The 18,642-nt window shown below is 46.1% G+C and overlaps 1 protein-coding gene across 1 annotated transcript in view; it reads right to left on the bottom strand.

Annotated features, from left to right (window-relative positions):
* Window positions 1-18,642, bottom strand: part of LOC8028427 (protein 5NUC) — a 71,479-nt gene that overhangs the window by 17,627 nt on the left and 35,210 nt on the right. Inside the window, exons 5-6 of the mRNA XM_040216987.1 lie at window positions 11,497-11,697; window positions 1,101-1,361 (exon numbers count right to left, since the gene is read on the bottom strand). Coding sequence (XP_040072921.1) covers window positions 1,101-1,361; window positions 11,497-11,697 — 462 coding nt within the window. The remainder of the gene's footprint in view (window positions 1-1,100; window positions 1,362-11,496; window positions 11,698-18,642) is intronic.

The raw sequence follows: 18,642 nt of genomic DNA on the forward strand, positions 1-18,642 counted from the left end.
TACGCGTCTTTGACCTTTATATATCTATATATATATATCTATATATATATATATATATATATATATATATATAACTGAGAAGAAAAAACCCTTAGTGGAAACAGCAACAACGGATGATTTATTCTTCGACGTTTCGGTCTGAGTCCGGCCTTCGTCAGGAATATGTATATATATATATATATATTTTTTTTTTTTTAAATCGCACATAGGTATTATATATGCATATCTATATTGTTTTTGAAATATTTGTTGTTTTAGAATTGCGATTAGTTTGCTGTTTTGTGATATTTTCCTACTCTTGCTTTTCAAAACTTTCTTGAAATTTTTACTATCACAGTATTTGATCTGGACTGATAGTATTTCGTACTCAGACAAAAATTAACGACCTAGCATGAGAGCCGTCTTCGTTCAAGGCTGGGGTGTAAATTCTGAAAGATTTGATTTTTAATTTTTTGCAGGAATAGAGCCAAGCCTTGGAATTTTACGCACACACACAGAAAAAAGCTTTATGAGCAAAAAACATCTTTATTTATATTCCCAGCTCCTAGCATGGGCGCCAAGTTTTTCGTCTAATCTTACGAGTCATTGTGTTTAAATGTTCCCATGCGTCAGTACATTTTAATTTAAACAAATACATCTTTCGCAGGTGCCGACGTCTGTCGTGATCGGACATATCGACAAATTAAAAAAAAAAAAAAAGTATACGGAAGTGTACTTTTCGCAAAAGGTTATTCAAATGCTCGACCTTCTCAAAAGCTAAATCCTCCAGATCAAGATTATTAGTCACGTAGATTCTCTGAATCCACCATAACTAGAATAATCTAAGTTTTCGTTCTTAACTAGCCCGCGTGAATTAACATTTGCAGTTCACGAAGTTGACAAAAAAAATTGATATTCAGCCCCAAATACAGTGTTCTGCAGTGCTCGACTCTGACTTTCTCATTTTTCTATTCCTTGTTTCCACTGTCTCTTTTCTTGAATCATATAGAGATGATTCTAATCCCTCCAAAAAAAAAATTATTTGTATTTACGGAACTTTGCGCTCTTATCTTCAGCATATTTTATAAATACTCACAGCTTTCATGAGTGATGTATCTTACCTTGATCAACGGTTGTCTTGGCGATACCACTGTTTACCACGGCGGCATTAACGTCGGACCAGTCATCTGTGTTATTGGTGCTATTTCGGTCGGCATAAAAGGCGAGGAAGGCATCGGTGATGAGATTGACCGTGTTGCACTCTTTGATGCGGCACACTTTATCGCTGGCTTCAAGCTTAACCTTTGTAATGCCGATGTACTCTTTGCTAGCATTCTCAACTACTTCCTTATATGGCTCCAACATGCAAACAATATCTGGGTCTGGGGAAAAAAAAAACGTGTCGTAAAGATGCATAAGACAAAGCCATACCATTTTGAGTTCACAATTGCCTTTAATGTAAAATTATATTATTAGAATCTAAATGCACTTCATTCCTGGTTGTTTTTTAACTAAAAGTTAGCTTAGCATGAAATAGCAACATGCACTTAACTGACGCCGGGCAAGACAAAAATCTGTGTCAGGGAAAAAGAGGGGTTAATAGTGACTACCGCAAATGCTTTTATGATCCGTCCCTCTTGTTCTCCTTCTCCAAGAATTATTTTCGTCATTCTTGTCCAGCTCGCGTGCACGTTTGCATTTCATTGCATTATAATGATACGTATTTGTTTTTTTTTTAATTTTAATTTGGAGGAAAGTATGGAATTAGTAAATTCATTATCATAAGTATATACTATCTGAAGACAATACAACATTTTGAATTTATGACTAAATAATTTACAATAGCTATTGCAGAGATTTGTTTGTAATATTGTTCTGCATCCGGCGTCACTTCCGCCCGATATTGACCCGACTTCTTTCTGGCGCTAAATAGCACCATAAAATATGAGCTTGAATAAAAGTTACGTACAAAATAATGTTTTATAATTATTTATGCTATTTTTAATACTTTGTACGTAAATCGCCTCATTAAATAGATTATTTAACTAGTTAATTTAGCGTATAGCGTGTTCATTTATTAAAAAATATATATGCTAAGTATATTCGACACCTCTAAGGCGCCGTGCGGAACAAGTTATATTCTCTTTTATCGTTACCCGCGTGGCCAGAGCCCAAACACTAGTAAGATATGGTGTGAGCGTCGGCTATAAATAAAAAAATTCGCAAAGAGATATAAATTATCTACCTAGTCACTTCCTATAGCAAATAAAATAATTTAGTTGCTCTACAAGAAAAGGAAACTGAACCCCTGCAACCCGGCTAAACTCCGGAAAGGAGTACCTCCGTTGCGAATGAACCCCTCTGCATCTGATATTTTTTTGTCGCCCTGTCCCTAATTTTATATCGTCCGTGTCTCAGTGTTCAGATTATGATGCTTGCTAACCAGCTCGCCTGCATACTTTCGCTTTGAGTAATTTAAGCTTTTGCCTCCCCAGCCGAAATAAACCTATGAGAGCGAGAATTGTTTCATCTTCTGCCCTGTAGCTTTCGCTTCTTTTCGCGCTAATTTAAAATAGAGTATAAACGGAGGGTCATGCCCCTAGATGATTAGAAAAGCAGCGCACGAGACGTTCTCCTCCTCGTCGCATTTGATGGTGAAAAAATAACACTCATTAGGAGTACCTAGTTGCTCCTATCAACCTATGTACCCCTAATATTTCTAATGGAGTTGAATATGTTTATAGCTTATTTTGTCCGGCTTGCTTGCAGAGTAAGTAGAAAATTTTAACAGTCGTCTTTTCAATTTACAGTTGCTCTTTTTTATGATGTGAAGAACCGTACATTTTTTAGGAATTTAGTTTATGCACGTTGACAGCTGGGAGAATATCCTGCTCTTATGGCTGCTATGCTGCTGGAAACGTGCCAGGGGACACGAGTAAAGATCAGCAGGAAGGTTTCAGAGTTTCTCGTTTACTCATTTTTATTCAGACTGCATTTTACCTGAAGTCAAGGTAAAATTTGCACCACGTCGCCAATCCGTGCCACCACCAGGAAAAACTTAGCGGTAGAACGTCCTGCAAAATTATCGGGACTCTCCTATAGGTTAATAGTGAACGTATTGTCTTTGCGTCGCTGCTAAGTTTGCTTATACATCGTCCAGTTTTTTTTTATTGTGTTTGAGAACATTTGTTATTTTAATTGAGGCACGCAATGGGAAGTGAGAAAATGCCACTGAGAAAATACGGGTTTGGCATGTTTGCAGGCACATCTAGCCAGCCACGCGCGGCGAATAAACATGTAGCAGCGCCAGTCAGAAAGACCTGCAAACCTAAATCTATTACTTCGTTCTAATGTTGCTTGAGAGACTCAAAGGAAAAAAATATTATATACCTGTGATTCGTCTTCAATAGTGAAACAGATAAACGCAGCGTGCGTTTGACAGCCCGCTTCCCGAGAAAGTTTATACTTTTTTTACCCGGTTTTAGTCTTCTGGCGTCATATATTTTGTGGCTGATGTTTAGTTCATTCTAATGTTTGAATACGGCGAGAACGTTCTTCTTTTTGCACAGAGACTACAGTGATGTGACAATGCAGAACTCTGATTGGAGCATACAGTGAACGGATACAAATCCAGGAATTTCTCCGCTCCCTGCACAGATGTAGTGGCTCCACGGCGCCCAGCTCCAGCCTCTTCTGCTAGTCGTGGCAATGGCCGCCTCGTTCGTTCTTCGGTTGTCGGAAATCCACCGGTTGTTGACGAACGAAGACTCGTGTTCGAGTAATGGCAGAGCAAGTAGTTTAAGGCAATGTTGCTTTTGTTGACGAACATGTAACAGACGTGCCACAACGAACAAAGAAATCACGGCCTAGAGGTTGCTTGCTGTGTTTACTGACATCTTAACAGTGGCGTCACTAGGGTCAGCGGCACCCGAGGCGTTGGCCCGCGGCGACACCCCCCCCCCCCCCCCCCCCCCCCCCAAGCTGGTCGCCCGCCGACACATCCCCTTCCCCCCCCCCCCCCCCCACCCCTTCCCCTCGTGGCCCGTTGGGAGACCCCCTGGAACGCTGCACCCGGGGTGGTCCGCAGCCCCCCTCCCCCCCCGCACCCCCTTGTGACGCAATTGCAGCTTAATAAACGCCTGACTATGCTATAATGTTTACACCTATTTTTTCATATTTGGATCTTCGATCATCTTAGCGTCTAATTCCGTGACCTGATTGGCTGTGGAGGGATATTAGGGCATTTGGGACTAGCCACACTCTGCGTTTATTAAGATGTTAGTGAATGTAGGCACCCAATACCTTCGGGATTATTGGCACGCAAAGCTCTCCTCGGAATACGTCATACTTAAATGGGCAGGTTAACACCTCACAAATGTGGGGCGAAACAGCGTATTTTAATGGTCAAGTAACAAAAGTTCTTCACTGCAAAAAAAAAAAAAAAAAAAAAAAAACTTGAACGTTTAAAGTCCCTTGTAGAGCTTGCCGTTTTCTCGTAGAAAAGCTATATGCGATTTTCGACGAAATTCAGTAGGAAAATGACGGCCGACTATGCCGGCAAATACATTGAGTTGAATGACGCCAGCCACTGGGAACAACTTGCTCGTCATATTACACGTGGCTCTCATAGAGACAGCGAAATCCCCCATGAGAGCGCATTCTACAGCATGTAACCTAAAGCTTCTGAGGCAATGGACCTTTTCCACATACCGACGGCACCAGGCGGTGGCTGCACGAACTAAAAATCGAGGAAGTGACCTACCTGCACTACCAGTTGATAATGGGAGCTACGCTACCAGTTTTTTTCGCTCTCTGAGCAGCAGCGCGTGCCCAACGCGACTGTGAAGAGGGCATCCGTGGCGTCCACCTAAACGTCCTGTTTTTCTTTCTGTGTGCTTTCTTTTTTTGTGTAACACAATTATATATAGGCTGAAATTAAGTGTTCGACTCCCTGATCCACAACCTCCTTCCGAATTTCCTCGATTTTTAGTGCCGACTTCCGCCGCTTGGCATCGGGCGCTTGCGCGTGCGCGGAACGCTTCTTGGAAAAGGACCATTTAGACGGCCCGTAAAACCGTTTTTTCAGCGTATCGCGCTGTAATTTACTACAGAGGTACAAGCAGGTGGTGAAAATCTACAGTGAAAATATCAAGAAACAAATTTACCTCGTTCCAAAAAAACAAAAAAACAAGAAACAACAAACACTGTTCTGGGTAATTTACGCCGCCACCTTGTAGACGATGCGCGCGTAGAGAGAAGTGCTACCGACAGATGGCGTACGGCGCGTCGAGGGAGTGCCGGCCGATTCGGGATGATATCAGACGACCTTGCAAAAGAACCTGAGTCTCACTCGACGTGGCGTTCGCCATCTGTTGGCAGCACTTCTTGCTACGCGTGCATTGTCTGCAAAGACGTGGCGTAGATTGGCCAGAACAGGTTTTTGCACGTTTTCTTTAAAACGTTGTAAGTTCATTCCTTGATTTCTTCACTGTATGCTTCAACCAGCCTTGTGCACCACTGTAGTAAACTACAGCGCAATTAGTTGAAAAATCGGGGTCTTCGCGCCGTCTAAAGTGCCTCAGAAGCGTAAGCTTATACCCGAGCCACACGAGCAACTCGAATGTCATTTACAACGAATGATATTTGAGCGGACGGCCAATCAGCGCGCGACACTGCGGGCGTAGCGCATTCCACGCGCGACAGATTGCGAGCTGATTCGCCGATCACACAAATGTCATTCGTTGTAAATGGCATTCGAGTGGCACGGGGATTACATGCTGTATAGCTCTCGCTTGATTGGAAGATACAACCATCAAGTTTCTAAGTTCGTTCACGCCGAAAAAAGAATTCAAGAAAGAAACATTGAGGGCGATGGAACGCTCTGAATTTTCGACAGATTGTGATGAGTCGCAGGTGGAGAGACGAGTTGGTTGTAGCAAGGGACCTAAAGTAGTTCGTATTCAATTCCGCAAATTGAGGATGCCTCACTTTTGTCTCCTAGCTCCCAAGCCGTGCAAAGCATGCCTTCCAATTCGATGGCAAGCGGTCAATGGAAGGGCTTTCGTCTCGGCGTACCTGTTAAGATAGTCGGTGGTTACAATTATCCAGTGCTTTCCAGACGTCAACATAGATTCATTCTAATCCTCTGTAACGATGCTGTCGGGGGAAAAACCGGCTGCAAGAAACCTGCCGGCTTTGTCGGCGGTTTTCCGCAACGCTGACATTCGTGGCACGATCGTGTGCAAGGGTGAATGGTCTTCTAGAGCTTGGGCCAGTAATACCTCTCACAAATTCAGGCCAACGTACGGATATAAACAAGGTGTTCGGACGTCGGGTCGTGGCGAAACGCTTGGAAGATCTCCTCTCTAAGGTCGGTAGGGGTTACCAGCAGCCGTGGCGATTTGTTCTCTCCGAAGTTTTCTTCGAAAAGAACACCTTGTTGAATGGCGAAAGTCGGCAAGGCTCTCGAGAAGACACGGGGTGTAGTACCCCCTCGCCCTTCGTGGTGCTCGATTAGCGGGCGCAGCTTAAAATCGTCTTGTTGACGCCGCGCCATGTCGTCGGTGTTCACTGCGCCTAGGAAGCACTTTTCATCGCCGTTGCTGCTGCCGGAAGGTGTCTCAACAGGGGCTATGAACAGGTAGTGGGCATCGCTATGCTTGCGGCCTGACTTGTGGACCACAGTCATGTTGAACTCTTGTAGTCAGAGTCTCTATCGAGCGAGGCGTTTGGAAGAGTCCTTGAGGTTCGCAAGCCAGCAGAGCGAGTGGTGGTCCTTAACTACGCGGAACGTGCTCCCGTACAAGTACGGGTGAAACTTCGTGATTGCCTAGATGACCGCAACACATTCTTTTTCAGTCGTGAAGTAATTTCTTTCCGGCTTGGACAGTATCCGACTTCTGTATGCGATGAGTCGCTTGGTGCCATTTTTCTTGCACGTGAAGCAGTACCGCTCCAAGTCCTGCGTTCCTTGCGTCCGTGTGAATCTCGGTGTCGGCATCCTCATCGAAGTGCTCAAGAACACGAGAAGCTTGGAGTCTTCACTTCCGCTCGTCGAATGCCTGTTGTTGCTCCTCGGCCCATTCGAACTTGTCGGCGTCCTTCGTGAGGTTTCTGACCGGTTCGTAAATCCTTGCGAAATCGCGAACTGAACGCCGATGGTACGCAGGTTGTCCGGGGAATCTTCGGACGGCCTTCTCGTCAGTCGGCACCGAAAATTTCTCGCCGGCGCGAATTCTTTCTGGGTCTGAGCGAACGCCATAGTTGCTAACCACGAACCGACTCTTCGATGGCTTGAGAGTGAGTTCGGCTGTCTGTATGGATTGGAAAAGAGCTCGGAGTCATCGCAAGTGCTCGTTGAAGTCGCTTGAAAACACTATGACGTCGTCAAGATAGACGAGACAGCTCTGCCATTTTAGTCCTGCCAGTACGGTGTCCATGACATGTTTGGAAGTTGCTGGGGCCGTGTATAGTCCGAAGGGCATTACCTTGAAATCATACAGTTCTTCCGGGGTGACAAAGTCTGTTTTCTCTCGGGCCCGTTCTTCGACTTCGATCTGCCAGTGGCCGTTCTTCAGGTCCATCGATGAAGCATATCGAGAGTGGCGCAGCCGATCTAGCGTGTCGTCTATGCGGGGGAGTAGGTAGACGTCTTTCTTCATCACCGCGTTCAGCTGCCGGTAGTTCACGCAGAACCTAAGCGTTGCGCCCTTCTTCTTCTGTACCACTACGACTGGAGAGGTCAGCGGTTTGCTTAAAGGCTGGATTATGTCGTCGTTCAGCATCTCTTAAACTTTCTCCTGGATAATCTCCCTTGCTTTTACGGAGGCTCTGTATAGCAATCAATGCACAGGAAGCCCGTCGTCCTCATTAACGATGCAATGCTTCGTAACGGTGGTTTGGCGCACCTTGGACGACCTTGTAAAGCACTCGCTCTATTCGGCGAGGAGGTTAATTAGCTGCCGTCGTTTTGGGCCGGGAGCTCAGGGTCAATGGCGAGCTGCGCTGGCGACGTATTCTTTTGCTCAGGTCACGAGGATTCTTCAGCAATCGCGGTGATATCGGCGGAGTTCCGGAGTTCCTCGACGAGGCCTACAGCGGAACTTTTCGTGAGGTGCTGCGTTTCTTCTCGGAAGTTCTTTACGAGGACTACAGTGCGTCCATCCTGGAGTTCAGTGACCCCCCTTGCGACGCCGATTCCTCTTCCCCGGGGCAAATGAATGTTGCCTTCCAAAACAACTTCGCCGCTGGTAAATGCATTGGTCACGACGGGCACAATAACACTTCATCGCGGCGGTAGGTTTACGATATCGGCCGCGACTCGGACGGCGACTGACGTTATTTGGTGTTATTCTGGAGGCGGAACAGGTGTCAGTAGCGTCAATCTGTTCTCTCCAAAGTCGATGACGGCACGGTATTCAAACAGAAAGTTCATGCCAAGAATAACGCCTCTGGCACTGTCTTGTAGAACGACGAATTTCACAGGACATGTCTCGCCTTGAATCTCGACTCGAGCAGTGCACCTTCCGGCGGGCGTAATAAGATGTCCTTCGGCGATTCAAAGTTGTAGTACCCCCAGGGCGTCGCGACCTTTCGGAGGTGGCGAACGAGCCTCCCTGTTGTCAATACTGAATAGTCTGCTACGGGGTCCACGAGGGCCGATGCGTCGTGGCCGTCGACGACAACATTTAGGTTGTTGGGCACAGTGGCAGGAGCGTCGTTGCTATGGGTGGCGTCGGGGAGTGGCAACTCTCCTACGTTCTTGGAGTCTCTTTGCTTCGGTGGTCTTTGGCAACACTACACCAGGTTTTTGCCGTACTTAGTTTTCCCGGCTACACAGGGGAGTCATGCTCTCTCGGCGGGGTACGGGCGCTAGAGACGCTGAACGTCGCGGTGATGATGAGCAGGATTCACGGCGAAGAGACGGCGCTGAGGAGGGCGAATGTCGGAGGTACTCCTCGACGTCGCGAGGGCGTTTGCCACACCTCGGGCGTGGGTTGTTCGGGTAGAACCGACGCAGCCCAAGCCGACGGTAGAGGCATCAACACTAAACGTGGTCGGCTTCCCCGCGGTGGTAGCAGAGCGGGTGGTCGTCGGCCGTTCGCCTTACGTCGTCGATCTCTCTTGGCGAGGGTCGTCCCGGGCACACGCACTGGGCTTATTCTTCCTGGCGTCGAGGATGCTGCTGCATTGGGGTGTCTCGTCGGAGTGGCGTCGAGGCTTGGCGGGGAACTTGCAGTGGTTGTCGGGCCTCGGAGGCGTAGCTCAGCGTCGTCTCTTCTAGTGCCACCGTGGTGACGGGAACCTCTGGTTGAAGGGTTCGATTTACTTCTTCGCGGAGAGCCTCGGCGATGGAGAAGGTTGTTGGACGATTAGCGGTTGGCAGCAAGCTTTGGAGTTCCTTCCGGACGAACTCTGTGGGTCGCCTGACAATTCCCGATCAGGCCGAGTTCCACTCGCTCCGAGGAAGTCACACAACGAGCACTATGATAGACAAACACTTTATCGATACTTAAGTTGTGCTGCGGGGGCCAAGGCTGCCTTGTGGTCCGGGTCTTCCCTGGGCTCGTTCCGCACCGCCTCTTTCGTTCGTCACGGCCCCTCCAACTCTGTCCACGCGCACCTACCACGAGCGTCCCTTTCTCTTCTTCCTTGCCGCTCACGGGGCCGTCCATCCACGTTCAGCGTGGCTCGTTGTCTCCCACAACTCTTGGATAGTTTCGCGGATGTACAGCGTACCAGGATCGTTTTTGCAGCTAAGCAGCGTGGATGCAGCGGCGAGTGGATGTCGCTGGTAGTAGGGGACGCGCGCTTAGAGGGTGCGCTCGATGTTTGTTGCCTGAGTCAGAAAGGCTTTGGCGGTTACCGGCGGGTTGCGGGCGAGGCCTCCAAAAATCTCGGCTCTCACCCCGCGCACAAGGACCTGCAGTTTTTCGTTTGTGGCTTGCGGGCCTTCATGGACGCTCTGGAGCAGGACATCTTCCACGAAGCTGGTGAGGCTTTCGTTGGGGCTTTGGGCTCGAATCCAGAAAAGATCCTCTGATCTTGACCGTCGGTGTTGGGCGGTGAAAGTCCGCTGCAACTCGACCACACAGATGTCCCACGACGTAAACGAAGCCTCGTGGTTCCTCAAACAGTGCCTCACGGTACCCTGCACCGAAATGTAGAGTATCTGCAGGCACTGCTCCGCAATCAATCTGCTGTGGGGCGCCACACGCTCGTAGAGTTGGATCCAGTCCTCGACGCCTTTGTGGATCTCGCCGTGGAAGGGAATCGGCGTGCGAGGCGCGATGGGCAGGTAGACGATGGAAGTCGCGGCCGGGTTCTGCTGGGACATCGTCGTCGTCTTGGCCATCTACTTCTCGGGTAAAAGTCCAAACTGAGCGGACTGTCCTTGGGTGTGGCGGCTGGCTTGGGTTTCGGGCTCGTCGACGGGGATCAGCTTTCCGGGACTTGACAAGGTCGAGTCCGACCGATCTTCTGAGAGTTACGTTTCACTGGCATAGAATACGGTACCCCGCATCTCCACCAAAATGTCACGAATGACAAACGATGAGGCGGCGAATAGCTAAAGCAACTAAACGTTTAATGTGGCGAACTTGTTCGAAAACAAAATCAGAATGAATGGTGAATAACGGACGCCGCAGGGCGTCGATGACGGCAGGATCGAGCGCAGGCGAAACAATTACTCCGGTTCACCCCGCGGTGCGCCGTGAGTTCCTCTCTCGCCTCGCGTGAGTTCCTGGAACATTCGGCGCGGAGCATTCGGCTCGGGGAACATTCGTACCTCGATTAAACGACGAGGTCCTCTTACTTACAAAAACGCTAAATTAAAGAAAAATAAGAGTCCGCTTTCAGGAATTGAATTTGGGGCCTCTGCGCGAAAGCCGGGCATAGTAACTATTCGGCCACACATGCGATCTCTTGGCGACGCGCGTGCCAATATTGTAGTCGTAATTTCTAGCGCCGTGATATGGTTTTCAAAGAAGTCAAGCAAGTCTCGGTACACAGGGAACCTTTAGTGACTCTAATTCGCCTGATAATCGCACGAACATGTGAGGGTCTGCCAAATTCACCACCACTGCTGTGACTGTGTCATTAATTTTAATTCCGAATGAGAAAATATTTTCATTATAATGCACTGATTTGAACGTGCAAATTAATCGTGTTTATCTCAAGTAACAAGAACCTTCGAAGACAGGTACCCCTATTAACAATCTCCTGGAAGTTGTTTCAATGCTTTTGTCTTTCCTTGTATTAACAAAATCTAGAATTTATTTCTTGAAACATTGACAGCTTCTGTCTCCTTGTGATTATGCATGCTCCGTCACAAACCTACCACCATTTGTCACATTGTTTGGCATGGATGAAAAGACGTTCTCTACTGCAACTCTCCGGGCTCACTCGTTATAAAACCCGGCTACCTTACGAGGTTGGGAATTCTACAAGATATACCCTGCAAGAGCCCCCGAAAATGTAATTTGTTAATTCAGCATACTGGTAAATAGCAAGTTTTACCTTCCTTAGTCGTGTTATCCAGTAGTATAGGGTTGCCAGACCAATTTTTTAGGGATCCATCATTGTTGAATTCCAGTTCCAAGTGCCCCAGGTACTTTCCAGCCCAGTAATCTTGAACGACAAGACCCTGCCTATTGCTCTTTTTGTTAACGATTGTCGGATAATCCCCTTCTACTTTGTCCTCGGGTCTGGGTGGTTCGCCTGTAAGCAAAAGTTTGTGATAGTTGTTCTTGTTATAATGCAAAGTCTAGCGACTCACCGGTTAACAGTTGATTGAGGTTCATCAAAATAAATATATCAAAAACTAAAACAAGAACAGGATGCCCAGGAATGTCGCTACGTATGTATTTATTTTACAAAAAAAAAAAAAATATGTGGGAAAATATTTTATCTTTATTTTTGGTTATCAATATAACTATTAAAAACGCATCAGGATCACCGAATATTGTACTACTACACCAGACAATATGAATCGTTCAGGAGCAAGAATATTTGGGAGCAAACGTGGAAGCCAATTTACACGGTGTGTAGCCCTAATTGAAAAATTCTCTAGAGGAAGAATTATCACTCTAAACTGTCTGGATAAACCACCTTAGAATAGTTTACACTCGGCACTGCGAACTTAAAAAAAAAAAAAAAAAAATGGCGTCCGCACTTACCTAATGCATGTTTCACGTCCGTAATAATTATGTTTTAAGAATGCCGTAAATATATGAATTTTTTTTCTCGAAAATTAAGAGGAAAACGGCTTTACTAGCCTGACACTCCCTCGTGAATAAAGTATTAGGTATCAAGTTAACTGTTAGTTTCTCAAAACTGTTTATATTCCACTATTTGTGGGGCCATATATCAAGGCCATCGACTTTTTGTGCAAGTCACAAACCGCCTCTGAAACTAAGAAAACAAGAAAAATAAAAACACGTTTTATACGGCATAGACTCGAATTGGAAAAAAAAAATAGAATGCATTTAAGATGCAAATAATTGGGTAACTCCTTTTCCCCTCATTTATTCGCAAATTTTGTTCATTTTCGCATGCCGTGCTGTCAGTTTCATATACAGATTCCGAATACCTGTTTCCCCTTATTGAAGCATCAATGTGAATAGGCTTGGGTCACAGAAGCCATTAGTCTGAGTTCCAACCTATTGCTTTAAATAAAAAAGTCAATAAGTGTAAGATGGTAGCTGCAGTAAAATTAAAAAAAAAAATAGAACAAGAAATTACATTAAAAATTACTGAATCAAGACCCGTACGTATCTTTACGTTGTGGTGCGATGAATTCAGTCTAAGAAGGTCACACACAGAACACTGAGCAAGACGTTGGTAAGGTGTATAGTACATACAGTCGACCGGAGCCAAACATGAATGGGAGCTTTATATACATGCTTGCTACTCACCAATATAAATTGTCATGCAATGCAAACATGGTTGCGCCCGGCCCACGCCAGCCTGTCTACATGGCAACTTTTTTTGGCTTTCACGTTGATTTCGGGAACTCTAGCTCTTCTCATAAAGTCCTAACATGCAAGAACCCGCTCCAAAGTTACGACGTAGCGACTGCTTCAACAGAGGTTAGGTATTTTTTGTAATACACGACCGTATGCTCGACGTGACGGCTGGAACATTCGCGTCGTTCGCGTAACCCCCTTTTGATTGCTCGGTTTCTAGTTGATCCTCAGCAATACTCCGTAAGCTGTCCGCACCCGAAAACTGGGTTGAATTTATCTCCTTCTGGTGTATCGCGTTACGGCAAGTGACACTTTATTAATATCTGGTATAGTCAAGCAGGGGCCGTTCTCGCTTTCGCCCTCCACTGGAGGGCGAAAGTCCTGGTCACCACTGCTGACCAGGACGTCGGGAAGGAGTCCTGGGGAGCCTGGTTGTCCACCGTGGAACTGTTTAATTACATGTTTTCAGTCGGGTTGTTCGGCATCAAAACACCAGTGGAAAATAAGCACTTAAAAAATCCACCTTCATTTTTTTTTTGTGCATTTAGGTAGGGATCACGTGTCGGGAATTTCTCGAGCCATTTCTGCGGGATAGATCTTTCGCTAAATTACCCAAGCACCAAGGCGCACGCTGCGAGTGTAGTTACAAACGCTACACGTGCTGCGCTCTGCAGCAGTAACTGTTCTAAAGAAAAACTTAAAACAAATAGGATCTTGCACGCGCGTTCGTCAACGCCTTATTTTGGTTTATTTACTTCGAATTTTTTATACGGAGAAGGCGAGCGCGATCGGCGCGTAGATTTAAATTCCCTGCAATCTCCTTGATGCTTGGGTAATTTAGCAATAGGTCCATTGTGGCATCCCATCTGTCAGATTCTGTGACACATGCGCACATTATACTCCGTTTCACACTAACCGCGAATTATCTGTGGTTGTTTCTGTTACCTCTCGAGCGCTTTTTCCAGAGAGCGCAAAATCAGGTGGTGGAAAGAAAGCGTGTTGACGATATCAGCTGTTGTTGTTCTTTTTCCCCGAGGGCTCTCCTTTTTCTCCGCGAGCTCTATAGCACTTGCACTCTTGCCTTCGTAATGCAAAGCGGTGCAGGCGTTACGTGCCATGTGGACGGTGGCCGATTGGTCTTGCTGACCATGGCGTCCGCAGGAGTGTGCAAGGTACGGCAAGATGGCGATGAAAATCTGGTTCTACAGAGCGCTTGTGAGTTCGATGGTGCGAGCTTCACAACGGAGGGAGTAACATTCGCTCAAAACAGTGACGGGGAAAATCTGCCTGATGAGTATTTCCAGCTTCTAACTTGTACGAATTCGTTAATCTAATGGCCGTGATAAGCCTAACCAATAAAGCAAGAGCTCGTCGCTGCTTTACTAGGTTTTGCGGACATTTCAATGTCCACAAAGCCTGGTTTATAAAAGTGCCTTCGAAGATTTGTACTCTAGAATAAAAGAAGAGCCGGCATTAATTCACTAGTTTGTGTTAGATTGCGATACACATACTTATCCTCTGGGCAGGGCAGAGGTAAAAATCAAAATAATTTTAATCGTGATTCAGATCATAATTGAAATCGTGATTTAAATAAAACCGATTTTAATGTGATGATTTAAATCAAACCATTCCCCCAAAAGTATCAACAAATATATATTTTTATATACGTGCATTTATATTGTGGTGCTTTCTATGCGAATTTGCTTTGTGTTTCAATGAGAAAATAATCAAGCTAAAAAAATTATACCAGGCTGAACACGATTACGAAGCAGCGGTCTTCTTAGCAAATCAGGCGATTGGGCTTTCTTTCTATTATCTACTTTGTTCGTAAATTGCCCCAAAGCTCACTGCATGTTAAAAAAAACGCAAAATAAAGAAACAAAGATTTAAAAAGTAGGTAATTTCTCATTGCAAGAAAATCGAAAGGCGGAAGAAAAAGCAAAATATGTTTCTTCACTAGCAAATCAAGCTATTTTGCTTGACCGTGGCGGTCTCGCTCAATAAAAGTTGCTAGTTAAACTGCAAAATTTAAATTTAGAGTAATAATATTATGAATTGTTTTCAGTAGTCGGAGGGATTGATAAATCAGTTTGCCATATTTGAAATTATATGTAGTGATTAGGGATTACTATTTCAGAGTTACAGTTATTCGAGTAAAATTTAGAGGATTTAAAAAAAAATCCCAATTATTCAATTAATTTTTTTTTTCAATTACGCTTCTGGGTGACGCTTGAATAATATTCCGCAGACAGACAAGAAGGGTTCATTTGCATATGATATTTTCCCTTCCGCCGTACGCACAAGCGTTATCGTGTCGCGTTCATTGTTGTATACAGAATCAGTTGACAACTATACGAAGTGTTTAGATTTTTTTAACTTCTGATGAAGTGGTAAAGATTTTTTAAAAAATGACGAGAAACCTTTAAATTTAGACACTTGACCACATATTCTAGGTACTACTGCACGTATATCACCACATATATTAAGGCAGTTATTAGGATGTTACACAGGCTTTTAGATGCTCTCCTCCAAGGCTGCCGCATGGACTCTCAGTCACGAGCTCATTACGAGCTTAACAAGCCCGTCAGTTGTTAAAGACGTTATTTCTTGAACCCTTTGTCAATGGTTATTGTTCATCCTTTCCGAAGCTTTGCGAAGTCGTCTGTGCACAGAACACATGTCTGAGGTGAATTACGATATTAATGACGCATGATGGAAGGACCGAGGACCATCACGGCATTCTTTTTCGAGCAGGGCACTTACAACATTGGGCTATGCATCATAATTACTGCCTCAACCTTTGCGGTGATTATGCGGAGAAGTAGCTATATAGGGCGAGCAAGTGTTCTGAAATGTATTTTTGACGCATCGGAACGCAGAGAGGGGCTCGCCAATCACAGTGCAACATAGATAACGCGTAGCAAACGCGCGATGACGAAGCAGCCAAGCTCACGCCGTCATTGGTTGAAGTCGGGGGGAGACAAACGCACGCAGGCGCATTTCCACGTTATTTATAGGGTCTCCCAAGTCCCCAGGCTCGATCTGAAATGGACCGTAAAAGTCGACGCCTGCAAGTAAAATCTAAACTTTACGTCAAATAAGAATTTCACAGGTCGGTTTTTTCTTGTAAAATGAGAAAACGTAGATCCCTTTTTGTGAAAAATAGGGCCCAGAAACTTGCCTGGTTAAACGGCGGGCGGCAACGCAGACGACCAACTCGAGTGGCGGGACGCGCTTGTCGCTCGTATTGATTGATGGCGCTACCTCCTTATAGAAACAGCTCGCGATCACCGTGGTTTATTAAAATGAACAATCTTTTTGTAATGTACCTTTGGTTAAAAAATAAATGCGGACAATAAAAGCAAAATGTAAAGGAAAAAAAAAATAAGAAGAACACGTCTGCATAACGACGGCTGTTTTCCTGCCAACTGATTTTTTCTGAGTGTCGTCTGCTTTCTTCCGCTGGTCGGCTGTACCTTCCGACGCTGCTCCCGACGCCGTCTGTCAACACGCGCCAAACACGCCCCACAGCTCGACTAGATCGTCCGCGTTGCCGCCCGCCGTTCCTCCTGGCAAGTTTCTTGACCGTAGTTTTTTACAGAAAGAGAGCTACGCCTTCTAATTAAAAAAACAAACATAAAAAAAACGACCCGTAAGATACACCTTTGACGAAATGTTTACATTGCTAGATGCAGACGTCGATTCTTAAGGTCCATTTTAGATGGAGCCTGGTGACTTGGAACACCCTATTGCCTAGTGATTGGTTGACTTCTCGCTGCGTTCCGATGCACCAAAGATGCATTTTAGAACACTTGGTCGCCGCATTGAGTGCGAATGTGCATTCTGTTTATAATAAAAGAAAAGTTCGTCACCCTCCTCTGTGTGTGCGTGTGTGTCTGTGTGTGCGTGCGTGCCTGCGCGTGTGTTCGTGTGTGTGTGTGTGTGTGCGTGTGAGAGAGAGATAGAGACTTTAAAGAATCCGAGTGCATTTACGCTGCCAGGTAACGTGAGCCACAGTAAGAGCAGCTCGGCGATTCAATAATTCGCCATCACTGTATCGCTATTGTCTGTGCGTCGCTTCCTGAGAAGGACCCTGTGGATTTTCACGCCATTTTCGCTTCCGCTCTCGATTGTGCTCCCGTGCATCATCATTCGTACAACGTCCATGCCGAGCCTCCTAAGCGCGCCCTAACTGAAATTCGTGTTCTTCGGACCTGCAACCGTCTTTCCAAGGTGTAGCCGTACAATGTGCAAGTTCGTCTGCTCAGATGGTGGTGCGCACGCACCGCCTCAACAAGGACTCGACAAGGACGTCCCTTTCAGACGCTTCCCGGCCTCCAGCATACGCTCGCTGTCTTTCCCTACGCTCTGGCTTCGCGTGCATGCTCGAGGCTCACGAGACGCCGACAAAGTAATCGAAGGTGGAAAGAAATAGAATTTACTGAAACTTGTCGCTCATTCATTAGAGCGGTTGACCGTTGAGGGAACGCTTGGTGTCGTCCGTACCTCCCTGGATCGAATACCGTCCAGCGAACGTACATTTCTGTTTTTTTAACAGCCGAGTGGTAACTGCGGGCGCAGCCGAAAGTCCCCGATGTAAAGACTGGGAGCGACCACTGATCTCTATGTCTATTTGCTGGATCGCGTTTGACCAGCTCCATCTATGGACGGGAACGCGGCCATGATCGGCCAACTTTTTAATAGAGTCATGTAATCTCTAGCCATCATAGTACTATGGCGGACAGCGCTGTGGCGGCAGCCTGCTATAACAATAGCCGTGGGTCTAGTACACTAGCTGTGTTCGATTTACTTACACATTCTGCACCAGTGCAGAAAAGTGTAGGGCAGTCTACTTCCGGTATGTGCATTTAGATACGACCGGAAGTACACCTCCCTATACTTTTCTGCACCGGTGCAGGAGGTGTAAGTAAATCGAACGCAGCTACTGTACCGTGGGTGATATTGCGTGCTTGATTGAAGTTGTTCGACGAAGCAGGTTCTTGAAACCCGGCGTGAACGGTAGCCTCGACTTTGAGGAACCGGCGAGAGTTTTACGAATGAGCAGTACCGGTGGCAAGCAGCGCAGCTCGCATCGAAAGCAGACGCCGTACCGCGAATGGGCCCCTCCGCGGTTCGACATCGTTGACAGGTGTGGTGTGATTTCGTTGGTGGTGAAGTCTTTTACTCCCGAACGCTTGGATACGAATCAAGAGACGCCTTAAATGTGCTCGCGATCACTTGGGGAATTCTCGCGAGTGTATATATTCACCGAGGTCTCTCCACAAACTTGCGTGCCGATGTGCCCGTGAGTGATTTGTATATGTTTTGTACCACATATTCGCCTGCGACGTTCTAAATAAATTGCATTTAAACGAATTGAATTGATCTCTTTTCCCAATAATACTGGTCAAAGCCAGAGGCCCAGTACGTCCTCCACTCGACCGCTCGACCACTGCCAAAATCCGCTTTCGATGCAAGCTGTGCTGCTTCTCCCCGGTCCTGCGATATCGTGAAACTTTCGCCGGGTCCTCCAGATAGGGCTGCCGTTCACGCCGGGTTTCAACAATATGTTTCGTCGAACAATTTCCATCAAGCACGAAATATCACCCACAACTATCTTTATGGCAGCCTGCCACCACAACCACCGTTACTAGATCAACTCAGTTATGGAACTTCCCATAGACGCTGTACATTGGAG

Source organism: Ixodes scapularis, unplaced genomic scaffold (assembly GCF_016920785.2).
Source record: "Ixodes scapularis isolate PalLabHiFi unplaced genomic scaffold, ASM1692078v2 PGA_scaffold2__306_contigs__length_199485367, whole genome shotgun sequence".
In the NCBI taxonomy this organism is placed as follows: domain Eukaryota; kingdom Metazoa; phylum Arthropoda; class Arachnida; order Ixodida; family Ixodidae; genus Ixodes; species Ixodes scapularis.